Source organism: Saccostrea echinata, unplaced genomic scaffold, assembly GCF_033153115.1.
Source record: "Saccostrea echinata isolate AGI-Se365-2 ecotype Australia unplaced genomic scaffold, CSIRO_AGI_Sech_v1 ptg000012l, whole genome shotgun sequence".
NCBI classification, from domain to species: domain Eukaryota; kingdom Metazoa; phylum Mollusca; class Bivalvia; order Ostreida; family Ostreidae; genus Saccostrea; species Saccostrea echinata.
Window position 1 is genome coordinate 2,436,865 of NW_026889761.1, and position 27,833 is coordinate 2,464,697.

The 27,833-nt window shown below is 38.5% G+C and overlaps 1 protein-coding gene across 1 annotated transcript in view; it reads right to left on the bottom strand.

Annotated features, from left to right (window-relative positions):
* LOC133185675 (uncharacterized) overlaps window positions 1-24,508 on the bottom strand; it is a 36,337-nt gene extending 11,829 nt beyond the window's left edge. The window contains exons 1-18 of the mRNA XM_061320982.1: window positions 24,456-24,508; window positions 18,801-18,977; window positions 18,229-18,415; window positions 17,872-17,946; window positions 16,439-16,520; window positions 16,118-16,196; window positions 14,195-14,336; window positions 13,611-13,708; window positions 12,975-13,079; window positions 12,367-12,451; window positions 11,988-12,085; window positions 11,619-11,762; window positions 10,950-11,187; window positions 10,569-10,708; window positions 9,879-10,262; window positions 2,453-9,803; window positions 2,027-2,066; window positions 313-1,461 (exon numbers count right to left, since the gene is read on the bottom strand). Of these exons, the coding sequence (XP_061176966.1) occupies window positions 313-1,461; window positions 2,027-2,066; window positions 2,453-9,803; window positions 9,879-10,262; window positions 10,569-10,708; window positions 10,950-11,187; window positions 11,619-11,762; window positions 11,988-12,085; window positions 12,367-12,451; window positions 12,975-13,079; window positions 13,611-13,708; window positions 14,195-14,336; window positions 16,118-16,196; window positions 16,439-16,520; window positions 17,872-17,946; window positions 18,229-18,415; window positions 18,801-18,939 (10,536 nt within the window). The 5' untranslated portion in view covers window positions 18,940-18,977; window positions 24,456-24,508. The remainder of the gene's footprint in view (window positions 1-312; window positions 1,462-2,026; window positions 2,067-2,452; window positions 9,804-9,878; window positions 10,263-10,568; window positions 10,709-10,949; window positions 11,188-11,618; window positions 11,763-11,987; window positions 12,086-12,366; window positions 12,452-12,974; window positions 13,080-13,610; window positions 13,709-14,194; window positions 14,337-16,117; window positions 16,197-16,438; window positions 16,521-17,871; window positions 17,947-18,228; window positions 18,416-18,800; window positions 18,978-24,455) is intronic.
* Window positions 24,509-27,833: the final 3,325 nt, after the last annotated feature.

A 27,833-nucleotide genomic window follows, 5' to 3' on the forward strand; every position in this document is an offset into this window, starting at 1 on the left:
TTGAATCAAAATTAGTGCTGGTTATAAAACAAGCATCATTCTAAGTTCTAAACCACAAACTATCACAATTTTAACTGTGTTCTGATTTTTACATCATATAAGGGGCCAGATTCGGCCATTGCCATACCTTGTCCTTTCTGTAAACAAGTTTTTTTAAGTTTTGACTTTTTAAGTAATAAACAGGTGTTTGCTCAATTCACCATTTAACCTAGTTCTAGTATGGTCAAGACTTAATTAGTATATTTTCAACACTAATAATAAAATTTTCATTTTGAAAGAATGGACAAATGAAGGAATGAAAATCCTCCTTACCCTCATTTCAGCTGAGGACATCAGTGATCGTCTGGGATCTCCTTTTTCTATGGACTGTTTCCTGGGTAATGTTACTCGACGTGGGGTCTGAAATACTCCAGAAGTCTCTATATTTAATTTCACTTTCTCCTCTATGTCTACATTGCCAGAGATTGGAGTCACATTGATCCCTTCTAGTAGGGATTTTTGATCACGTGCTGAAACTGGAGTGCTATGTGATGAACCAATCAGATTTCTCCGTACTAAATCACATGACTGCTTTTTTGCAACTGTTGCAGATGACATTTGACTAAGTCTCATTCTGGATGTCAGAGATTTTCCCAACTGTTGAGAATCCTTTCTGATTGATCTTATCATTGTTTTGGGTGGAGAGGGGCTTATGATGTCTTCTTTTCTCATCATTTTTGTTTTGGGTGGGGAGGGGCTTATGATGTCTTCTTTTCTTATCATTGTTTTGGGTGGAGAGGGGCTTATGATGTTTTCTTTTCTTCTGAATGAGATTGTCTGCTGAGGAGGGGATGGACTGATTATATTCTCATCGTCCGAGTCATGGGATTTAAACACCGAATCTGATTCCCTCTCCTGACAAGGTGGTTGTGTATTTTCTAAACACATACTTGATTCACCATTTTGTTTTACTGGGGAAAAACTATCATCATCAACATGAAATATTTCAGTTGTCTCATTAAAGCTAACTTCTCTTGTAAGAAATCTTTGTTTCGGTGTTGCAGTAATGTTTATGCCTAAATCACCCCCTCTCTGCTGAGCTGGGGTAAGTGTCACTATCTTAGTAAATTCAACTGATTTCCCATTCTCCTGGGAGTCACTGTATTGTTTTCCTTTTTCTAGGGAGTCACTTTTCTGACTTTTCCCAGACTTTTCCTTCATCTTCTGTTGCCTGTATAGTTCTTTCTTCTCTAGCCAAGACCTCACACTAGCCGAGGAAGGAGATTGTTTACAGGGTACCATGGTAACCAATCGGTCACCGAGCACTGAGCACCTGAGGGTGTGGTCTTTTGTGATGGAGTCCATGAGGGTTTGATTGTCTGTCTGTGAGGGTAGAATGCGATCAGTAGTGGCCAGAATTTGTCTGATGGTGGAGAGTCCTTCACAGGCCACTGTGCTCAGGTATTCCATCAACCCTGTCACCTAGAATACAGAAAATGTTCATCTAGCTTCACACAGTCAAAATGCTAATACACATGTACACGTATACTTTTGGTTCATGTGTAATATCATTCCCTGTCAATGTGCATTACTTGAAAATTCATTTTACTAAAACTTTGCCAGATCATATCATTTGATAACAATTTTCAATTGAGTTTAAAGTTATTTTCATTATGTGCACTGTACTTCATATAATTGTAAGAAAGAGTATGAGAGAAAAGTATTAATGAAACCACTCTGACAGATAAAGAAACTTTAAAATTAAGCAATGATTTTTCTTGTGAATTTGGAAAGTTGTTAATCCAATGTCAATCAAGACAGAAAAAGACGAAAAGGAAAAGCAAACTAAAATAAAAAAAATTAACAAACTGTTAGAAAAAAAAATTTACTATATTTACAAGGATCTAATATGGAAAGGAGATGCAAACTAACAGTGCAACTAATGTCCTTGTCTAAGAAAAAACTAATATCTGAGTGATGTGATGTGTGTAAGAAAATGGCTGAATGTGAGGATGACAAAGTCCCAGAAAGAAGTAAATATGCTCACCCTATTGGACTGTAGAGTAAGGAGTCTCCCACCCACCTCCCTACAATACAAAAACTGTAACAGTCTCAGAGGAATTCACTTAATTGCCTTATATCATACCCCTATTTCATTCCTTTCTACTATGGACTCAGTTCAGGTTACATATCAATTTTAAAAGAAACCCCCCAAAAAAAAGAAAAAAAAAAGATTTTTCCTTTAATTTTATTCACATACTGAAATTCTGAAAAAATATTCCCATTTTGACCACCAAATCTTTATTTCTTGTGATAATAAAATTTTATCATACATTTTTATACAGTTGTAGTCAATATTTGCTGAAAAGAAAAAGAGAGATAACTCTTGCTCCCCCCCCCCCCCCCAAAAAAAAAAAAGAAAAAAAAGCATGCTACATTTAATTTTGATTTTTTTTTTTTGACTTAACATTACCTTGGTTTTTCGGGCACATCATCAGCATTACTACAGAAGGCATCCTGGTTGACCACGGTGTGAAGTCCGTACTGCCTGGTGGTCATCTCTACCCTAAGTCTACTGGGAGGGGCTTCCTTGGGTCTCAGAACTCTCCTTTTGGACGGTGACAATGATCGGAACATTTTCTGTCCCTGCCCTTGTGGAGAAGGCTTCCTTTTCCTGGTTATCTTCTCTTGGTTTCTATAGCAACCATCTTGTTGGGTACCTCGGTTAATACTAGAATGATTCTCTGCCTGAGTGTCTCCGTTCCCAGACTTTGGAGGATTTTTCTCATTGGTTCCTTTCCTTGTTCTGTAGTTAACAGTGGATATGATATTTACTGACCCATTGACTACTGGCGTTCTCTCTTCATTTTGATCTGATCCACAGGTTTCCAGGATATCAGGTGTTCCACTTTCTTCTGAATCAATAAACTGGTCATTTCTGACAAGATTTGGTGGACTTTTGGAATCCTCCTTAGAATATTTCCCTGGAATTATAGGAGGGCCCAGATCTGGTGGAGAGAAGCTCTCATTGTCACTAATAATGGGAACATTCTCCTTCCCAGAGCAGATGGTCTTAAAGCAGTACCGCTTTATCTCTCTCTCTGTTAAAGGTTGCAACTTTACAATAGCTTTACGTTTGAAATGTAAAGGTCCAATTTTTGGTCCTCTGGAATTTGGAATTTTATTTGTCACATTGAATACCAGACCTGTTGTTGATTTCTCCGAGATCAAACTTTCTAACTGTTCCTCACTAATGTTGCTCTGTATTTCTGTTTGGAATGAGGATTTCAATGAATTTCTGTCCATTTTTACTTGAATATCTTCCTCTTTTACTTCATCCGTGTCTCTTTTAAGCTCGTCTGCCTTGTTATCTTTTATACAGCCTTTATTTTCTGTTCTTTCAACATTCGTCTGATTGCTTAAGTCTAAATCACTTAAATTCAAAGTGGAGACTTTCTTCATGGGAGATTCATTAACACTCACAAACTGTGACGTCTTGATTGGTGAGTAAACTGGTGATCTGCTCTCCTCATCGGACATCAGAGCCTGATGTAGATCATTAAACACATTTGTTTTCTCTGGTGAGGAGTCAATGTCTCCTAGATCTGTAGGGCTGTAGGGCCTGGGAGGGGACTTTTCTAGTTCCTCAGGTGGTGGGGGTGAATAAAGAGACATGGTATACAAGGCGTCTTCATACTTTGTTCTGTAGTCATCAGTCGAGTCGCAGTAAGATGGAGCCACGTCCATCAGATTAGCTAGGGTCGCCTGATGTAGCACAGACAGACTCGTCATTAGTTTACCAGAGTGAGAGCGAGTCCGCCTCTTCCTGGCCCTGTAACTCGCTCCATTAAAGGCTGTATGAATTTTACGACTCTTGCTCAATTTTTTCTTCTTCTTGACATATTTTGGAGTAGTTTTTACCGGCCTACTGTGCACAGAGTTTTCTTCACAACTCTCTTTACCATCATCCATTTCATCATCATCATCGTCCTCATTGTTTATAAATATCACAGAATCATTAGAAGTCCAGTCACTGTTTATCACAGGCTGTAGATCTAGACCCGGAGATCCATCCTCGTCCTCCGAGCTACTGATCTCGATCACATCATCGTTTGGTCGGCTTCTTCTTAACAGGGACAAGCGGCTTTTTCTCGGCTGAAAATAAGTGGAATCTTTGGATGAATCATCAGAAACTATATTTCCGAAAAATTTTGAGTCTTGCAAGGATTTAAATTTTTCGAAGATATTGTCACAAAACAATTCATGAGCAGCCATCTCTGGCGCTTGAACAGTTTTGTTCTGACTTAATCCATTTTTCTGAAACAGTGAGTTAAGTGAGAAAACTTGAGATAATTTGACTACAGTTCCATTTGATATATTTAACTTTTTTAGCTGAACTGTCATTTTTTTATGACCTTTGAACTTTCCTGTTACTAAGTAATCCACACCTGGTACTTCCTGTTTCCTCTTTCGTTCTCTGCGCCCAATTCGAACCGATTTCCTCGTTTTTTCTTTATCAGACTCACTCAATTTCTTGTTTTTCAGTTGTTCAGCCTTTGTGTGCTTTCTGCAGCTACTATCACTAGAGGACCTTGACCTTGTCATATGACCTTCAAATTGTGAGGTCTTCCTGCTGTTGTCTGGTTCAGGGGGTCTTTTGTTGTCAGACGCAGGGAGCATATTTTCTAGGTCCGAGCTCTTGTTACTTGGGGGACCACTTTCTACACCTGATTCCTCTGAGGGAGATTGGACACATTTTTCATTCGTTTTCCGAGCTGTAGGATTATTCTCTACAGCTAATTCCTGTGAGGGGTATTGGACACATTTCTCATTCGTTTTCCGAGCTGTAGGATTATTCTCTACAGCTAATTCCTGCGAGGCAGATTGGACACATTTCTCATTTGTTTTCTGAGCTGTAGGGTTATTCTCTACAATTGATTCCTGTGAGGGGGATTGGACACATTTCTCATTCGTTTTCTGAGCTGTAGGGTTATTCTCTACAGCTAATTCCTGCGAGGGAGATTGGACCCATTTCTCATTTGTTTTCTGAGCTGTAGGGTTATTCTCTACAGCTAATTCCTGCTGGACACATTTCTCATTTGTTTTCTGAGCTGTAGGGTTATTCCCTACAGTTGATTCCTGTGAGGGAGATTGGACACATTTCTCACTTGTTTCATTATTCTCAACGATAGAAAAATTAAGAATTTCTTTTGATGTATGAGTCTGCCCGTTTTCACTGAAATTGGCTTCATGCGCGTCCACCAAGGATGAATTCTCTGTGTTCCCTACATTTTTCTGTGATAAAGCTGATTGACTTTCATCCTTACTATTACAAGAAAGACCCGGCAGTATTTCTGACTTTTTCTGAGATGTTGATATTTGCTCTGAACTTTTCCTATTATTAGTATTGTTCTCCATTTCTGCCCCTGTTTGGACATTCAGTTGGGAATCTGATGAAGACTGAGATTCTGTTAAATCAATGACGTTAGTTTGTGGTGAAGTGCATTCCTTCACCTGGAATGTTTCCACTTCATTATTTCCATTGTAACCACTCAGTTCTTCTTCCTTCTCTGAATCTTTACAGTTATCTGGATCTTTCTCACAATCCACCTCCTCTCTCTCTGATGTGGAGTTGTCGGTGTCTTCTTCCTTCTCTGAATCTCTACAATTATCTGGACCTTTATGACAATCCACCTCCTCTCTCTCTGATGTGGAGGTGTCTGTGTCTTCGGAGCTGCTCTTAATCCGAGGATCTAGGACATCGGAATCAAACAGTCTGTATGTCTCTCCAGTTGGCTGATGCCTGATGGGACTTCTACCAGTGATCGGTGTCCGGGATTGAACTGGAGTGTTTGAACCATCCGAGGCTTCTGTCAAACTAACATCCTTTAGAACAGGATCGGGTAACTCCTCCTGATCTGGATCTATCACCAGAGGGAGCTTTTTATGAAGTTTTAACAGCTTTTTCTTTCGTGCAGTTTTACTGACAGAGACCTTCAGCTTACTGTGTCCATGTCTATTCTTCCTGTATTTCTCATCTACAGGTACTGGCATGTCAGTGGTCTGCTGGAGGTATTTAAAAAACTGGTCTTGATACATCCCTGTCTTCTGTTTGGCCTGCTCTTCTTTCCCCCCCTGTGTCTGGATGACGTCTGGACTTGGCTGATCCTGATCCTTTCCTACATTCAGTTCCTCCTCCTCGCAGCCTGTGGTCATTGGTTGATACTCCTCCTCGGAGGACAACGAGCTGAAGGCCTTGTCAATGATAGAAGCCAGGGTGATTTTTTGTATCGGTTGGGGCCCATTAGTCTGGTCTTCTATACACCAAAGCTCTGAGAAAGTCCTTTCTCTTTCTGCCACCAATTTTGTTGCTCCTTTTGACTTGGCCACTTCTACTCTCAGTTCTTCATAACTTGGGTATCTTTTACTCTTATCCACAAATGGCACAGTGTTCCTCCTTTGAGAAGGCTTTTTAGGGACCTTAGATTGAATTTTGCTTTCTGTTATGGATTTCACTTTTTCCAATTCCTTGTGTGAAAGCTTTTTCAGTTTAACAACTTCCCTTCCAATTTTCAACAAACTGTATCTACGAGCATCCATAGGATGCATACGAACAACTTTAACTCCTTCCCTGGGTGGACGGTGTTTGAGCTGAATGTAATTAACTTTCTTGTACACAGGAGGTGGAACAGTGAAGGAGTATGTATACTTAGAAGGCTGCACAGGAACAGGAGGGACCGGGATCTTCCGAGGTCTGCCTCGTTTTCTTTTCACAGCCTCAACAACTTTCTGTGGAGCTGGTGTGCTAAAGGATCGCACCAAGGAAGGCCTGTTGACTGACTTCTGCTTAAGTGATTTTGTGAATTCAGTCCTATTGCTACTTGAGCTTGAGGTAGACATTGTTCTTGCTCGAGCTGAAAACTCAGTGTTTGAGACAGATGCACCCCCTGGATTACTGGACATAGACAAAGCTCTGTCTCGACTCACTCCATCTGAGTTTACAACAGGAAGGTTACCTCGGAAACTTGACACTAAAGGCCTATCACTGACTATCATTTCAGCACCAGGTGCAGTAACTTGACTAGAATTATTTGATATGGATCTGCCACTGTTTGAACACTCAACATAGCCTCTGTTTGGACACTCTGCATAAGGCATGGAATGATTACTGATGGTACTGGACAATGATATAGTTCTTTCTCTGCCAGGAGAAACCATGCCAGACATTGGAGGATATCCACCAACACCTGGAGTGGAAATTCTTCTTGGTGGAGTTTCTGTTGCAGACAATGACCTCTTTTTCCTGGATTCTGTTTCCACTTTACTCCTTATGAGTTCAGATACATTTGTGGGTTTTCTGATGGGAATTTCACTCTCAGTAGTCCTCTCTGCTTCGCCCACTGTGTCTGGGGACTCCAATAAACCAATATTCTTTTGAATGTAACTTTGAAGTTCAGCCTCTGAACATGAGTAAGGTTTTCCATCTGTTGCGATCTGACGGACATCGTGTCCAAACTGAGTCTTCTGTGGAACATTTGTCACTAAGTCCTGCAGACTGAAGAGTGAACCAAGGGGATTTAACGCCGTCCTCTGTGGCCATTTATCACTCTCCGGTGTTCTCTCTCTGAATGGAGATAAATAATGTGTTAAGGCAGAACTAGTCATCTGTGGTTGGCCTGCAGTCTGATTCAATGATTGTGAAGATGAATTATAAACACCTTTCACTGGCGGATGAATAAAATTTTTTGTTTCTGGAGGAGAAATTCTGTCAACATCTGTAGGCTGCTGCACTGAACAACTAACAGCAGGTTTCAGAATGTTTGTTTCACCAGGTGAATGGAATGATGATTTTGAGGATGTGTTTTCGGAGGGAATACTTGAAGCCTTAGATCCTGGTTCAGATTTTATGTTGTCGTTTTCATTTGACATTAGGAGTTTCTCCAGGAGATTACCTCCCCCTGGGATGGGGCCCCGGGGCTGGAATGAGGTGGACCTTTGTAACACACTTCCTAGTGAGGTCCCTCCACTGGAAACTGTTGTCACTGTGGCAAAAGTACTCACAGATTTTGGCGAAGATTTTTTAGCAGGCTTTTTCCTTGTGGTGCTGCCTGCTGAGCTGTCCTCTGACTTTTTCTTTGGACCTCTTCGTTTTGGAGTTTTAGGAGGTTTACCCTGGGAAGGATTTATAACTGAGGGGTTGTACCCAACATTAGGATGATTATTATAATGAGTTACAGATTCACTCCAGTTACTACTGTTAAAGCTATTCTGAGAATTGGTAAACTGGCCATTTGATTGAGATCCTGGATATGAATGTGATGAATATGAATTTTGAGAACTCTCACTGCCCTGTACTTTTGGTAAACTCTGAGGAAATGATCCTGTTGGATAATCTGGATGAGATCTTGAAAACGTCATGGAAGATGAACCACTAGAATTACTTGCGTTTTGTTGAACCCCATTTGGAGCCCCACTGTATGTAACACTCCCACCAGACAATGGGTACTGTGTCTGGCTGAGATCACTACTTTCACCCGCTACATGTCTAAGATTACCATGGAGTTTATTGGCACTAGTGGAAACTGCACTCACATTCTTCACAGAAGTGAAATCACTCTGAGCACTGAAATTTCTGTTTGGTAACACACTACTAGGAGAATGTGATACATTTGATGCACTGTTTGGTAGATGGCCACTGGGATTTGATTGTGCAGAGCTATTCATTGGACTAGTTTGTGAATGATATGTTGAATGTGAACTTGAAAAAGTGTGTGGGTCGATCTGCTGAGAGAATCCTCCTTGCTGAGAAAACCCACTGAATTCTGGGTAATTCACTTGGGAGTCCCCTCCCTGAGAATTTTGGAACACTTGGTTGCTAGGTTGACTGTACTGAACTCCCAAAGACTGATTTACACCCTGTACATTCATGTTAACATGGCTATTTGGAGACACCCCCATTGGAGTGGAGGTCATACCCTGCTGGTTTGGAGAGAATTGACTCAGCTGTCCTTGTGAAGAATTCAGGTTATGCCCCCCTGGAGTACTGAAGTTTGGCTGACTCCGAGAGTAAAACATCTGGTCGGTTGATTTTTGTGACAGCTGTCCATTAACACCACTACCCTGAGAAAGTGTACCGTCAGAGTCACTCAATCCTCCAAATTCTGAGAAATTCCACAGATTATTGGATAAAGTTTCGTCATTCATAAGAGCACTAAAAGAATCTCTTGGCTCCATCACGGAAGTCTGAAAGCTCTGTCCTTGACTCATATTCTGAGTATTGAGAGGAGCATTGATATTTGGAGAGAGAGAATTCACACTTCCATTTGATGACTGTGCACTATCCTGGGAATTTCCAAGCTGAAAACCATGTGGAGATTGTAAACTCCCCTGGGAATTTCCTTGATGGAAACCTTGAGGTGATTGTAAACTTCCCTGGGAATTCACTGGCTGAAAACTCTGTGGTGACTGTAAACTTCCTTGAGAATTTCCAAGCCGTAAATTGTGTGGAGATTGTAAATTTTCCCGAGAGTTTCCAGGTTGTAAATTATGTGGTGACTGCAAAGTTCTCTGAGAATTTCCCAGCTGTAAACTATGTGGCGATGGTAAATTCTCCTGGGAATTTCCATGTTGTAAATTATGTGGTGATTGTAAACCATGTGGGGAGGGTAATCCATGCGGTGACTGAATCCCATGTGGAGAATGCACACCACTCTGTGTTGCCTGTATTCCTGGTGAAGTCTGCATGTTGTGAGATGATGTTGGCACTCCCTGTTGTGGCTGACCTTGAGGCGAAGTTAGCCCATGACTTCCCTGTTGTGAGCGACCTTGAGGTGAGGCCGTCCCATAAGCTCCCTGTTGCAGTTGACCTTGAAGTGCGTAACTTTCCTGTTGTTGCTGACCTTGAGATGAGGCCAATCCTTGTCCTTGACTTAATTGATGGTGTGATTGCTGAGTATTCCCATTAGGGGAGTTCATCATGTTCCAGTTCATCTGCTGATCCCAGCCCTGTACTCCATAACCTGGATTACCACTATAAGGAGCCTGTTGATTCCACATATTGTTGTAGTTATAATTCCCATACTCCATGCCATAACCTTGACCTTGGTAGGGGTACTGGTTGCCATTGGAGAACTGATTGTCGTTAGGTCCACACATATTTTGGGTCGGGTTGTTGTAACCAGGAACAAAGGCGGTGTTCTGCTGAGCCTGCCTTTGAGCTGAGGATTTGTCAAACCCTATTACTGGACCTGTAGCTCCTAGTCTCTTCTTCTTACTTTTTTTTGCTGGAGTAAACATAATAATAAAAAAAAAAGATTAACAACAGTACTCTCAAATTATAAAGCTGTTATACATTACTTTACAAAAATCAAGTCAAATATTTTTCATGAACATAATGAGTACAAAAGTTTTATTTTTTATTTATTACATGTATTTTGTACACACAATTCTTCTTCCAGCAGAGATTGAATTTGTCTTTTATTGTCTCCAAGAACAGTGTGCATCTGTGCACAGCTTTGAACAGATTTGTTCACAGATACTAGGGGGTCTGAGTACTTAAACAAGACAATGACAGTTTAGAATAACTTTACCTGTGGGTGGTTTCTCATCATTGGCACCATCATACTGGGGAATCTTTAGATCCTCCTCCTCGTCACTAATGGCAACAGCCTGGGAGTCATTCCATGTCGTGTCAAGTCCTTCCAGGTCAAAGTTTAACTCCTCCCCTTTACTGAATGAAACAATTCAAAAATATTTCCAGATGTTTGTCACATAATTTAAAAACAGGAGCACATTAAAACTCTCCTAATAGAACTAATACTGATGTCTTGCTGCATCACTGTTACCTTTACTTTAATAATTCAGGAGATGTCTCATAACTTGCTTTTTTACCCAAGACTCAGTTATTAAAGACTGATCATGATCAAATAGTAAAAAAGTTAACTACAACAGACTTAGAATATCCCCCTCACCTTTCCTTCCCTTCGTTGCCTTGACTCCCATCCTCCCAGACAATCTGTGACATCTCCAGCGTCTCGGCTTCATCTCTCTCCACTGTCTCGTCGTCGGGGACGACAGGGGCCTCCAGCAGGATACTGTCCTTCTCCTCAAGGATAGTCACCTGACCAGCGGCAGCCTGAGAGGCCGGGGGAGAACTGTCCTCTGCTAGAGAAGCCAGTAAAGCTGCTAAAGATCTATCCTGGGGCTCATCTGTAACCAAACAAGAATAAGTAGAGAAATTATTTGTCATAAACCATGACATACATGTAGCTGATCATTATTTTGAAAACATAGTATACAAAGCTACGTGATTCTGGAAGCACTTGAGATGTTAATAAGCTTTGACACACTATGTGGTTGTGAGTTTATGGGGTGCCTTTACGGGGGTTTCATGGTCAGTTTGAGTGTGTGAATATGTTTGTGTGGGGAAGGAGGGGTTCCTTCCTGATTGCTGTGACAGTGGTGTAGCGGAGAAACTCTGACTCATGGATAGAACTCTCTGTATGGAGTATTTATGTGACTGTTTTTTTAATGTGAGGAGGGGTGGGGTGGTGAAGGAGGGATGGAGGGTTGTTGCCTGCTTGCTGTGAGAGTGGCCTAGCTGAGAAGCTCTTGGGAGTGGGAGGTGGGGGTGTTCCTACCTGATTGCTGTGACAGCGGTGTAGCTGAGAAGCTCTGGCTCATGGACACTACTCTCTGTATGGAGTCCATGTTTACAATGGCTGTTTTCCCTTCGTCCTCCTCCTCTCCCAGTATAATAGTGCTCTGTGATGCCTCAAAGTCATCTGGAACAAGAATAGCACTAACTATACACATCTAAAAGAAGAATCTAAAAGAATATAAGTTTGCTTGGAATTATTGCTTGGAATTTTAAATATGACTGTCTGACATAATGAAATCTCTCCTAGGAAAACAATTCCACACTATAAATTATTATTTCCCTTTGAGTAAGATTATATCTAGATCCTAGTTTTCATGTTTCCCCATTACTTAACCTATTTCATTCCTACCTTCCTGTTGGGAGGAATGGAAGTCCACACTGGAGGCAGATTGAGTGGGAGGAACTTCCTCCTGGGAGGATTCAGACATGGAATCTGGTTGGCTGTCACTATGGAAATACGTAAATGAAAGCATTTTTTATGGCTATTCTTCCAACAATTTTAGGAAACAATCTCACAGGTGAAAAATTGTACACTTGTTTGAAAGAAAACATTTCTAAATCAGATTTGTGCTATCCAGACAGGAGTGAGAAGATCATTAAATCTGTTCAATCCGGTATCTGTATTTCCAGCATAACACAAACAATCTATAAAAGTTACTTTACAAAAAATTATTTGTTTGCTGATAGCATATTTTGATAGTTTTGGGAGCATAATAAATTGTACTTACACATAAGGAAGTTGAGATAGAACAATTTCTCTGAAGCGGTCAGAAAGAGCCTGGTCACTTTCACTGATCTCCACTGACCCACGATCTGTAAAACATATCACACACAATGAGAAATAATATCAAAAGAATTTATCATACAAATCTATTCAATACAGAAAAATTGTCCTTCACAAAGCATTTAAGAAGAAAGAAAAATGTTTGATCAGTTTTAATATGTGACAATCAAACTAAAATCCCATTTACAACAATGAGACATCAATTTGTATTAAACCTGTGACCTTGTATTTAACCACTGACCTACCCTACAACACTCATCCTGTGAACCTGTGTTTTTTCCTGTGAGGTATGAGGAGTAATATGGGAGACTGACTCTTGTTTTGTCACCTAGAGACATCACAATTAGCTCCTTAATTATCCATGTAATTCATGTCATTAGCCTGTGACATTGACCCTGTATTTAACCTTTGAGACTTGCCTTATGAGGCTGTATTTAACCTTTTGACACTTACCCTTTGAGGCTGTATTTAACCTTTGACACTTACCCTGTGACCCTGTATTTAACCTTTGACACTTACCCTTTGAGGCTGTATTTAACCTTTGACACTTACCCTGTGAAGCAGGGGGAGTAATCTGGGATGACTGACCCTGGTTCCGTTTCCTCTGTCTTTCATCTTCCCACAGAGCAGCGAGGCCAGGATTGTTTCCAACATTAGCTAAAATGTAGAAAGGATTTAGGTAGAAAATATAAAGGGAGATAATCGTATTCTGTGTGTACAGTCACAGACCATCAAGGCCAGGTGCCTAAAGATGATGGAAAAAATAAAGGGAGATAATCGTATTCTGTGTATACAGTTAAACAAGGTAACAGTTCACTACCAGGGAAAACCAAGACTGCTTTTTTTTAAAGCTGTGATTTGTCACAAAATATGGCCTTGTTATACAGTATGATGGATATCATTCAAGAGGACTAGTAATTTGTGAGATAAATATCCCTCCCTCTCCCATCAAACATTTACGGCTACTTGTACTTGTAATTACCATTAATATCCTGTCTTTTGTGAGAAAAGATCAATGATACACACATTTGATTATGAGAGGATAGAAAATTCATGTTCTTTGTTATTATTGAGGGGATAGATTATTCATGTTCTTTGTTATTATTGAGAGGATAGATTATTCATGTTATTATTCATGTCATTATGAGAGGATTAGATATACATGGAATTTCTAGAGGCTTTATTTACCATCCACTTCCAGTCTATTAATGATGTCAGCTGCCACCACGTCTACCTCAAGTTCACATGTACTCTGTCTGACGACCTCATTCCCCAAGTATAGGTCACTGAAATAGTGAAAACTATAGACTCAGCAAGTTACAATACATGTGTATACAACAAATTACATGTGTATACAACAAATTACATGTGTATACAACAAGTTACAATACATGTGTATACAACAAGTTACAATACATGTGTATACAACAAGTTACAATACATGCGTATACAACAAGTTACAATACATGTGTATACAGCAAGTTACAATACATGTGTATATAACAAGTTACAATACATGTGTAAACAACAAGTTACAATACATATGTATACAACAAGTTACAATACATATGTATACAACATGATAATATCATTTTTGCAACAAGAAATATTTAAATGGTCTTCTACCAATATTTACAGCTAGATAAACTAAACAGGATATAATTACACTTGTATGTAACCTTTCCTTTTACAGGACAAAATCAAATGGAAGTTTGCAATGCCACAAGGTTATGACCTTTTCTTCAGAGCTTTGATTGGTTGCTTTTGTTTACCTTGTGATTGTGTCCTGGTTCCAGATTGGCTGGGACTGCAAGGAGGCATTAGTGAGCCAGTCCTGGAGCGATACATTAGGTGATGTAGGGGAGGACATGTCAGACCGACGGTTCTCAACACAAACTTCAGGATTTGCATTTTCTGTAAAGATTTGTATATACCATAAATTGCACAAAAAAAGATTCTCAATTCATTGGCAATTCCAGAACAATCGAAAACCCCCCCCCCACATATTTTCAGAGGTGCTGATGAAAGAATGATGTCATATAAAAAGGCTTGTTAAATGTGAATGCTACATTTGCCTGTATGTAACAAAAAATTACTTGAAATTTAGTAATAAAACTGTTTGGGTAAGGTGTCACTATGCTATAGACCCAGTGTTGTCTTTTGCAGTGTATGTTGTCCTTGTGCTGATGTTGTTTTTTGCAGTGATTGTTGTCTTTATTGTAATTTTATATTGATGTTTTTTGCAGTGTTTGTTGTCCTTGCTGTAATTTTGTACTGATGTTGTTTTTTGCAGTGTTTGTTGTCCTTACAGTAATTTTGTACTGATGTTGTTTTTTGCAGTGTTTGTTGTCCTTGTACTGATGTTGTTTTTTGCAGTGTTTGTTGTCCTTACTGTAATTTTGTATTGATGTTGTTTTTGCAGTGTTTGTTGTCCTTACTGTAATTTTGTATTGATGTTGTTTTTGCAGTGTTTGTTGTCCTTGCTGTAATTTTGTATTGATGTTGTTTTTTGCAGTGTTTGTTGTCCTTACTGTAATTTTGTATTGATGTTGTTTTTGCAGTGTTTGTTGTCCTTGCTGTAATTTTGTATTGATGTTGTTTTTTGCAGTGTTTGTTGTCCTTGCTGTAATTTTGTATTGATGTTGTTTTTTGCAGTGTTTGTTGTCCTTACTGTAATTTTGTATTGATGTTGTTTTTGCAGTGTTTGTTGTCCTTACTGTAATTTTGTATTGATGTTGTTTTTGCAGTGTTTGTTGTCCTCACTGTAATTTTGTATTGATGTTGTTTTTGCAGTGTTTGTTGTCCTTGCTGTAATTTTGTATTGATGTTGTTTTTTGCAGTGACTGTTGTCCTTATTGTAATTTTGTACTGATGTTGTTTTTGCAGTGATTGTTGTCCTTATTGTAATTTTGTACTGATGTTGTTTTTTTGCAGTGTTTGTTGTCCTTACTGTAATTTTGTATTGATGTTGTTTTTGCAGTGTTTGTTGTCCTTACTGTAATTTTGTATTGATGTTGTTTTTGCAGTGTTTGTTGTCCTTACTGTAATTTTGTATTGATGTTGTTTTTTGCAGTGTTTGTTGTCCTTACTGTAATTTTGTATTGATGTTTTTTGCAGTGTTTGTTGTCCTTGCTGTAATTTTGTACTGATGTTGTTTTTTGCAGTGTTTGTTGTCCTTACAGTAATTTTGTACTGATGTTGTTTTTTGCAGTGTTTGTTGTCCTTGTACTGATGTTGTTTTTTGCAGTGTTTGTTGTCCTTACTGTAATTTTGTATTGATGTTGTTTTTGCAGTGTTTGTTGTCCTTACTGTAATTTTGTATTGATGTTGTTTTTTGCAGTGTTTGTTGTCCTTCTGTAATTTTGTATTGATGTTTTTTGCAGTGTTTGTTGTCCTTGCTGTAATTTTGTACTGATGTTGTTTTTTGCAGTGTTTGTTGTCCTTACAGTAATTTTGTACTGATGTTGTTTTTTGCAGTGTTTGTTGTCCTTGTACTGATGTTGTTTTTTGCAGTGTTTGTTGTCCTTACTGTAATTTTGTATTGATGTTGTTTTTGCAGTGTTTGTTGTCCTTACTGTAATTTTGTATTGATGTTGTTTTTGCAGTGGTTGTTGTCCTTACTGTAATTTTGTATTGATGTTGTTTTTTGCAGTGTTTGTTGTCTTTACTGTAATTGATGTATAACAGATACTGACCATCCTGGTTCCTTCTCCTGAATTTGATGGCCGCCACATTCAGCATGTTCATTCCATAAAGATTGTAGTCAATAAACATCTGCAAAGGACAGAGACATGTCAAGTACTCACTCACTAATAAAGCTTCATATACAAACTTTAGTATGACCTGACTGCATCTATTAACTCACTGATACTGTGACATGTCAGTTTGACCTGACTGCATCTAATAACCTACAGGCAGCAATTTATGAATGAAAGTAGTTTACCCTATCATAGCAGCCAATACCCTGGAGCTTATTGAAGTACACAACATACATCAAGTGTACAGGGTATACTTACTTGTAATGTGTAAGGTATATGTGACTCGTGGGGTTGAAATCCTTTGTTTAACACAGCTCCCCCTAGTAATAAATCTGCAGCCCTGAAATAAAACATATGACATTCACTGACCAATTCTTCAGCATCTCAATATACACAAATACAGCAGTATGAGATCATGTGTGACAATGTCTCAAAAAATTTAATTTAAAAAAAAAAGCACCCTTAAAGGCTAACAGATTATTATCTTTAAATTACTTGATTATATCCCAGTGACACAGAAATGAAAGTTTATACTACATGTATATTTGCTTTCTTTTATCATTGTTTCACTTATTTTTCATTTAGACACATGAAAATGAAATAAACTAGTGCATTAATTTTCTTTATTGCCATGATTCATCAGATTAAGCCCCGCCCCTTCTTTCTACACGGGTACCACAAACAATTAAACAACCTCTGATAACAGATTAAACTGTGTTACAGGATTATCTATGGCCTAATCTCTCTTACACAATAATTCCTCGGTAGTTCATTAAGTTACACAGGTATAATGCTCAGTGATAACTTATACCCCATCACTTCTACATACCTTGACCTACTTCTGACTTCTGTCTACAGGTACACACATGGATAACTTACATCATTACACCTTTACACTGGTTACCTACTGCTCTTCACAGACTTAAAAGTCAGCAATAATAAAACTCAAAAGTTTTATTTAGACATTTTTTTTTTTGAATTTTTGGGCAGATCATTTAGAATGTTTGTGTTATTATCATGTGATTACCGGTACATAATTCAAGTTATATAAATATCTAATATTTTTTTAAAAAAAAAAAAAAAAAGGTTTTCTTTTGTTTGCAGACATTTGAATGATTTAATGATATCCTTTGCTACAGTTCTAACATCTGCACAAAAAAGTAAGTTATTTTTGTCTGAGAGATCATGAGGTTGGGTAATTATTACAGAGTATCCAATCAATCTATTTCCCGTGACGTGGAAAACAATACCTTGGGCAATGGAAAACAAGCTCTTTTTCATCCTTCACAGAATTCATCAAAAATTTTACGGAATTCTTTGGCTTAACTGTATGTAATAATAACTCTGTTTCTATCACACTACACGGTCCTGGTTTGACCGAAAGTCTTCAGTCCTTCATTAATTTAAACAACTTATGATCGGGAGTCTAATTACCGTAAATCTATTGTGAACAAAGCTACAATGCAATACTTTGACCTATAATTATAAAGAATGGACAGGAACTGTCAAAACGCCAAGTACTCTTCAGAAAACATCCATGAGTCCAACTTAACAGCTCAGAGTTAAGACACATAAGAATGGATTGGGAAAGATGTGACTAGAGACTAATGCCTGGTTGACTTTCTCATTACTAGACTTCTCCTGGGGGGGGGGGGGGGGGGATGGGGGGCTATGTAGTCTATGTAACATACCTCCTAATGATGTTGGGGTTGTAGAAGTAAATCTTCAGAAACTGTTGTTCTCTTTCATGATACCCGTACATAGGGCTGTAAACAGAAACAAAAATTTATATGTGGAAGAAAAGAAACAGAGTAACATTTTCCAAATAAATATTTCCAATTCATTTTTTTTGCCTCATACATTTAGAGTATGTTTTGTGTTGTGTATGAATAACCTCAATGTAATAGGCAATGAAATTCTTTTAATAAAAAAATACATAACTGTCATGTAATACAAATAATTTTCATGACTGAAATACCAAAATTCTGTTTATCATAAACTTGTGAATCTAAATGTTAATTTTACAAGTAGAATCAGAGAAGCCTTACATTCCAGACACTAGAGTGATTTTGTACACGTGTTGTATTTCTGAGGATGCGTTGCCCTGGGCTACGTTAATGGCTTTATCTAAACTGTTGGCAAACAGTCGTAAGTATCGGTCCCACGGCTGCGTCCCATCATAAGGCACATACAGGTATGGAAACACTCCGTGTACATGCATGCATGTCTTCTGACCTAAAAATAGTATACCATTGTCCTTGACCACTTATGTGACAACAATAATTTTGCAAAGCTCTGATAGAAATGTCTAATCCAAGAAAAAGCTATTACTTGTAAAAACATAACATTTACTTAAGTACTAAAATTAAACACATCTGTACAGATTTATCAAAATAAAAAGAACTTAAATCAATGTTCAGATTCATTCATTTACCCTGGGGCATTCAGACCAATTCACAATATGCTTATTTTGGAGGGACATTTATTTTGTGGTGTTACAATTCCCAGAATTCAGTGATGGACACAAAGGTATCAGTATATATTTAGCATTTGTAGTACAAGGCCAGTGAACTTGATGGCCATGAACCCCAGTATTTTACTGGGCCCTGATTGAGCATACCTTGAGCTGTTGACCCATACACTCTAATCACAGGAACTTTCTTGACAACAGAGGCCCTGAAGTCAGTATACTGGACATCAAGTCCTGGTATGGGGGACCCTTGGTAGTGATCTGTCGTTACAATTCGTATCGAGAACATTCTGGGTTAGTTCTCCTTCACTCCTCAAGATTCATCTTCTGTGGAAAAAAATAAAAAATTCATTCAATAAAATTATCTATTATAACAAACAATATACCAATGAAAATATAACACTGTCCTCAGAATAATTATATCCCTCCCCCCCCCCCCCTACACACACACAAAATATTCAACAAAAGAAGATGACTAAGACATGCTACTATCATTTTAATCATGCACAGGCAGATTTACAAGACAAAAGATGACTCAAAAGCAGAGATGTTGACATGTCACCCTTGCTCATAAAATCAATACATCTGTTTATGAGTCTCTATATACCTAACAACAGCTTTGTTCATGGAACATGATCCCCATAACGAGGATAAGCCAATAGATATTTGTTATACAACTACTATAGGAACAAAAAAACCCAATGGGTCAATATCAATATATATCAGTGATTAGTGTTTGATGTCGTATCATTATCATGTGACAAGACACCTGGGGTAGACTAGGAACACCTGTCACTTCTCTTTTGTTTTAATCTGAAACTCTACAGCGAGTAAAAGGTAACCTGACCCAGCATCCTGACCACTAGTGAGAGACCGAGACAGAAGACATATTCTGTCAGATCTACAGAGTTGGAAGAGAGACATACCGTCTCCTTAATCAATATCAGTCAGCTCCCAGATGATGTGAATGACAGGACTTCTTACCAGAAACTGAACCAGCCCTCACCAACAGATATGACTACAAATACAATTTATTATGCACTTTTAAAAGAACTATACAATATTTTGGCACCGCTAAGACACTCTAGTCTTATAGGACTGTTCAGAAATTGACAGGAAGCCTCTTCAGAGTGGGGAGTGAGGATGGATTCTGGCACTGCATTCCCGGGGAGGAAGGAAAGAGCATGACACTGCTTTCTTTATCTGGTGAAATGCATGCTTCAAGAGTTTACCAAAAAAAAAAAAAAAATCCCTGAATAATTAAAAAAAAAAAAAAATAATAAGTGCATGTAATACCTTCAGAACAGCTGGTGTGATATTATCAGCAATTGTGTTTTTAGTATACCCAGTATAAGACAGAGAATATATCATTAGATATGTTAGAGATAACTGGAGGGGGGACCTCCCATATTTTCAAGGTTTTCAATATTCTTCCCACACTGTAAAATCCTATATGTCATGTAGTTTAGAAATCTATCTATTTCTACCTGGAAAACATTTTTTTTTACATGCATTTGCAACAACTTAATTTTTTTTGGTTTCCTGTAAAAAGAATTTCTGAGGCTACTATTTCAGGTTGCTGTAAAATTGAAACAGCTGGCAAAGTATTTTAGATGTACAGGACACCATGAAAAATGAAGTGGATGATGATGATGATGATTGTCACAGATTTAGAGAGTAACCTCTTCCACTCAGAGACCAGCTAGGCTATAAATAGATCTGTTTGTTACTGATCCTCTCTAAAAGGGAATCCCCCCCAACACACACTATCTGACAGAGTATTTTGATGGGCCTATATATTTAACTTGAGTATTCAACCTTTCTTTCATGATAATTTTTTTGGGTTGCATTAAACTACCAGACCACCCGCCAAACAACACAGCAGACTCAAACTAACCAGGACAGATAAAATCTTGATACAGATTTATCTACCATTAGAATGTACATTATACATAACAATCCTTATCAAAAACCATATCTCTACTTACTAAGTTAAAAGTCTTGAATTATATACAGTTTAATATTATACATGTACTAATACACTGTATATGAATGAATAAATCTTGACATATCTTCCAGTATTTTATAAGCTTTGTATGATCCTGCCAGACCTTATTTCTGAGACCGTACTGGACCAGCTAGTACACAAACAAAATCTCAAGTAGCTGCTCTGTGTGCATATATAAATTATACATCAGTGTCTTTATTCTATGATCATTGCTATGTGGTTAATGTGAAGAGAAGTGGTGCATGAAGTATACACAGGGGTTGAAAGGTCAGACAAGCAGTCAGCCATAGCAGAATGATTGTGGTTATATAAATCTATACCCCACCATAACAATTACTTAACAGCGTACTACTGATAAATGCTTATAAATATTTAATCTGAAGTCATAAATACCTGTACTGTACGTAACAATGGGGAATCAATCTAGAGCACCCAGAGAGATTACAGTACTAGACAGTTTTACTATGAAGAATTCTACAGAACAAGACTTATGATCAGAATTATATTATTATAAATAAAGTGCATAAAAATAGATTTCAATCCCACTAATTACACCACACCACTAAATGGGAACAAACCAGATCCACCACTGGTCAGGAGGGAAATAACTGAAGCAATGTTCCTGCTTTGACAGTAGTCATTAAATGTCCCCACCTAATTACCTGATGGACAGGCATAAAATCAGCCATATTAAATATTTAACTTCCCATAATTCTTGTAGCGGTTTTAAAGTTATGGTTGTGGTGCCCTAGTGATGGATAAGTGGTAACAATATACCGGAAAATCAGATCACTCTAAAATAAGGAAATTTCAATACCAGTAAAGTGGGTGGGTTTACAAGTAGAATTAATGAATAGAATATATATTTCAAAAACAAACAAAATACTTTACATGAGGATGCTATTCCTATGGGGAAAGGCTGAGACTAATCAATGACACATGAGTCTGGTACTGGTGGAGATTAGCTATACATGTATATTGTTTGCTCCCTAAGAGCACCACATGGATATACTTCACAAGAGCAGAATCTAATACCTTTTCCTTCTTTGTATCAAGCTGGCCTGACCTTGACCTTTTAATAATGAAGACTCATTTTCCTGTGGATATAAATAGACTGACTGAATGAGAGGATGATCAATACTTTCTCTCTGTTTGATTCCTACACAGTACGACAGGGACCTCTCTCTCCCTCATACCAATTTCAACATAATTATTATACAGAATACTTTCTACTGTAACTAATCCCATCCAAACTCTCTTAATTATCTTCATTAAAGTCTTTAACCAATCCAAACCGAATACTTTCTCTTTGTAATAAATCCCTATGCACAACTCAATAATGCTCAGAGTCAACTCAAAAATCATTTTTTCATTATCCTACAGTTCATTTTTCCTAAACTTTTCACCAATTCCTGCAACATTTTGGTGACATTTTCTGACTGACAATCAAACACTGGAGTAACCTCCGTTTAATTTCTAGTCGACAATAGTCACTGTACATGAACATACATACTAGACAACTTCAAGCCAAAAGCATATAAGCATCATGATTTTTTCCATCTTTCATTTCAAGGTGCTGAACATTACTATCATGGTAAAAGATCAAGAAGATATCAATATTAATGGACCACAGAAATCAATCATTCCAGAGGGGATCAGCAGAACACAGGTGAATAATCAAGGAAATGTTTGCTGCAAGGCTCCTGATTCTCACTCTGTCATCATTGAGGACCATGGGGCTTCCTCTCATTCTGTCAGGCACAGCACCATGTGGCTTCCTCTCAATCTGTCAAGCACAGAACCACGTGGCTTCCTCTCATTCTGTCAGGCACAGCACCATGTGGCTTCCTCTCATTCTGTCAGGCACAGAACCACGTGGCTTCCTCTCATTCTGTCAGGCACAGCACCATGTGGCTTCCTCTCATTCTGTCAGGCACAGCACCATGTGGCTTCCTCTCATTCTGTCAGGCACAGCACCATGTGGCTTCCTCTCATTCTGTCAGACACAGCACCATGTTCTTCTGATCCTCACTCTGTCATCAATGAGGACCACGTGGCTTCCTCTCACTCTGTCATCAATGAGGACCACGTGGCTTCCTCTCACTCTGTCATCAATGAGGACCACGTGGCTTCCTCTCACTCTGTCATCAATGAGGACCACGTGGCTTCCTCTCACTCTGTCATCAATGAGGACCATCAGAGATTTTTTTACCCTTTGATTCCAGGGGCCGGGGCCCTCAAGATTGGGAAAAATAGCGATATTTGGTTGAAATTGGGAAAAATATCTTCATACAAATAAATAGGAAAAAAGAAGCAAAAGTCAAATATTTAATCATTTTTCTTATTTTTTATAGTATGAAGCTGGCTTAAACCAGCTTTAGTGATATGAAATAATACTAGCTGCTGTTGAAGTTCAGAAGCTTAAAAATGGCAAAGCCGCAGGGTATGATAACATTGTAAATGAACATATTTATACGTTGTCATCTTTTTTACCTTTCTGTAAGAAGTTCTTTAAGATAAAATCTGAGAGTGGGTTTGTTCCAGATGATGGGTTAATCGGTATTGTTTGACCAATTTATAAGAATAAGAGCGATTCAACCCAGCCTGCCTAAAAATTACCGTACTAGGCAAACTGGAGAGTGATCCACGATTATTTATTAAATAACGATCCCGACTTTAATTTTTAAACATCGATCCCGCTTTAAAAAGTACGCATACAAACATCCGTAGTACTCCGAATAACTTCTCAGAACTCCTCGGATGGCTCGTACATCGCACATGGAGAACATAAACACCTTTTTGTCATTATTTTATTTTAATAATTTACAACTTAATACTTTTTTTTCATATTGGGAATTTTTAGGTATAATTTTGGGAAAAACATACACTTTTCAGCATTGGGAATGGGGCCGAATTTCGGCCCCGGAGAGACCCTAAAAAAATCCCTGACCAAGTGGCTTCCTCTCACTCTGTCAGACACAGCACCACGTGGCTTCTGATCCTCACTCTGTCATCACTGAGGACCATGTGGCTTCCTCTCACACTGTCAGGCACAGCATCACATGGCTTCCTCTCACACTGTCAGGTACAGCACCACGTGGCTTCCTCTCACACTGTCAGGCACAGCACCACGTGGCTTCTGATTCTCACACTGTCAGGCACAGCACCACGTGGCTTCTGATTCTCACTCTGTCATCACTGATGACCATGCGGCTTCCTCTCACTGTTAGGCACAGCACCACGTGGCTTCTGATCCTCACTCTGTCAGGCACAGCACCATGTGGCTTCTGATCCTCACTCTGTCAGGCACAGCACCATGTGGCTTCCTCTCACTCTGTCAGGCACAGCACCACCAAGCTTCTTACTCAGTCCAATCTCTTTGTCAAAGGACTCCATTTTATATAGAGGGACACACCCACAGCCCCCCTTTCTGCCTCCCCTTTATTTACTCTGTAGAATCTTCATTTTTCCTGCTCTACAGAACAGATAGTATTTAATCTAATCCTCCCAAGTCACTAGAGAATCCATTCAGCTGTGGTTTATAATTAGAGGTGAAATCTGATTCCGTTCAGGTGAATTCCTTCATGTCCTGTGGTTAAGACTATCCAACTTTTCACTTCAATTTTTATACAAATCAAAAAGAAACCTCAAACTGATCCAATAAAACCTCTACCTGGCCTTACAAGTCACCTTTTATTACACACGTATTCATTATGCCCTTGCTATGCTTTGACACCTTCATGTGTGGTACTCATCTTAAGGCAAAGACTAATGAAATAAAGACACGATTTACTTACCACACAGTCTGTGTCCAACTGCTGATTCTGTGTAACCTAGTCAACACACACCTAAAACACAGAAAACACAAGATGACTTTGTGAAACACGAAGCATCATTCTGTCAAAATAGGAAAATATTTGACTTTGTTAACAATTTCCAAATGACACAAATTCAGAGTCAAGGTACATCACATCTTATTGCCAAGTATGAGCTTCTGATGTCTCTTTATTGAAGAGTTCTGGAATAGATTTAATCCAGATGACCTTGGGAAGGGAATGGACACATCCCCTGATCACAACCTACTGTCATCATTGAGATTCTGAATTTCTTAAAGATCGAGTAATGACCCAGAATGTCACACTCTGAATCTATACAAACTTGACCTTATGGCATTAGTTTAGAGTCATTACAAACCTTCTGGACATACATGTAAGCTAAACTCTGCTAAACATGCTAAATAAGTCTCTATTTTACTCTAACAAAACATGGAAGTTTTGAGCAAACTTAAGGTTACAAGGAAAGACAGACAGATCCAAAACATATATAAATTCTTTAGCAATTTTAGTCAAACAAAAATAGGGACTGTATTAACTGACCCTGACCTGAGCTTTATCCAGCAACAATTAACTTTAGTGAAAGGTGCTCGGACAACAGATTACAGTGATGCATTGTTTTACTATAGGAAGGAAGACAACTTACATGTATGGTAAAATGTATTGACACTAACAACAGTAAATAAATATGCAGTTTATGTTGTCACATCTGCCCCCCCCCCCCCCTTCTTCCTCAAATGACAAATCACTTTCCATTCCCTGACTGATCTATTCAGTAACAAGTCCTTTGTCTCCCCCCTCCCCCCTCCCAACTCTCCCCACCTCCTCCTCCTTTCCCAAATCCTCTAAAAATGAAGTCCATTTCCCCTTCAGGAATTTTCTATCATTCATTAAACAATCCTATCACTCAAGGACACAAGCTGTACATCAGTTTCATTCATTGGAGACAACAGTTTGTGAACAGAAGTAAAAATCAATGCTACAGATTTACTAACACCATTAATGTAGGCTGATAATGGCTTTTATATGTCATAAAAATATGTGTCATGTAGCACACACACACACACACAAAATACTATCTCATCTTATACATTCACACATTTCAATTGATTTAAAATGTATAGCATTCCAGTTCATCTCCACAAGTAGTAGATCAAATTTACATCATACTTTTTTCCGAATGTATGCTTAGGTGCCTGAAAATATGTGAATGTGCTTTCAGAATTCAACTCTTCATCCAAAAAAAAAAAAAAAAAAAAAAAAAAAAAAGATAAATATATGCTCCCATTTCTAACAGAAAGTAGTCTGTTAGCTTCACAACAACAAACAAGCTGTTTTCTATACAGCAGTGCATGTTTACATTACACCCTGCAGATAATCAACAAAAACGACAAGTCAATTATACCTCATACAACATGGTCATAACTGATGCAGTGTTACAGCACTTGAACAAGGAAAAGAACTAAACTGAAAACACTCGTGTTCATAAACTAGAAATAGGGCCTTTCTGTAGCAGACACTAGTCCATTAACACAAATCACTTCTTCCCCCGCAACTAAACACGGATCCTGAACACAGATCCTGATCGATCAATATGGTGCTGGATTCCGAATTTCAGAAGGAAAGTATTCCCTAGAGAACTCCCAGAAAAGCAAGAGAGAGAGAGAATCAACTCACAGAACACAGCTGATCAGGAACAACAAATCCATGCATCAGAGAAATAAAGTTTCTAGATCCGCACATCAACAAAGCTGAATGATCTAGAACCTGCATACACAAAACGTTATGTTTAATTAATAATGGATGAGTGTATCTTCATAGTTCACAGCTGAGGAATTAAAAAATGTGTAAAAATTCCTCCAGGTATATCTGCAGACTACACGATAGGAAGCAACTGAGCCAATTGAGCATGTGTGCCGTGTGGATTGTAAACACTTGATCGACACACACCAAAAATCCCTCTGTTACAAGAATTCTCCAAGCTAGAGCTCCAACATTACCAGGAGAATTTTTTTTTTACCTCCAAGTTCTGCTTTCCACAGAGATGTGTACAGAAGCTCTGTCACAGCGCTTATTGTCATTGATCTCTACACTACAGGCAAAGGGTCAATTAAAACAGGGGAACACGAGATGGTAGTTGTCTATCATTAATATTAGCATTCTTAATTACTGACATTTTTAAGCCCCGAGGAAGTTAAGGTGGTTGTTCACAAAAAAAATACAAACAGACACTAAATCATAGGCTGTCATGCTTTCACAGCAAGTTGTGAAGTGTTTGTAAATCAAGCAACCTGAACGTCCAAAGCACCTACTTTATAATGGTGGAGATAATCTTACTGGGTTAACAGGGAGATTTCTATCCTCTCTGGACTTCAGTCTATACAACCCTGACTTGTAACCAATAATGAAACATCCTTCTCATGGTAAAATTAACTCAGTGTACTTAGTATTCAGAGCATCCTCTAAAGCAATGTCAGAAATTATTTTTCAGCAATTTCCCTACACATTAATTATGTATGTACATCTACAGGTATACAGGAACATGTTTTAATTTTATACCCCTCGAAGGGCCTCCTGGTTTTTCTATCAACATTAGCCACATGGGCAATTCCCAAACAGTACACAGTCTAATCTTAGAAACCCTGCAATGCCTGATCCCTGAACATGTGATTAAGAATAACTGCCATATGCTACCATCACCTACTATCTAAAAAACCCTAAACTTGTTAAATCAACTTCCTTCATGCACCAATGTGTCAAAAATACCATTCAAATGATCATTTACAATGCTCATGAGCCATAAATAAGGAGATTCTGTCAGATTCTCTTGTCAATTTAAAAGGCTCCCATTGCCGGCTGACAAAGAGGCTACCTGTAGCACATACTGTGGGGGTATAGGTTTAACTGTACAGTATTTATCTAGGCCAACTTGACATACAAAACAAAAAAAGGTCAGACTGCAAACACACATAAAATATTCACCCATCATAAATCTTTATTTCCCTTCTAATTATAAAACACTTATCTGAAAACAAGAATCTTTGACCTACCAGTCCTATAGCACATGGAATCCATTCTCCATAGCGATAAAAAATCAGAGAACCTGGTACGATTTGACCCAACACTGAAAGCTGAGTAGATCAAGCACTTGTACAGAGGACAATGTCTCTGGTCAAACTTTACACTGAAGAATCACCTAGCCATGTGCTCTCCCACGCTCTACAGGCCATGCAGTATGATAAAATAGCTGTGTCCACTCCGTAGTAAACACATAGATATGTTACCTTGCTACACTTGCTATCCAAAGGCACACAGGACATACACAATGTTATCAAACACTAT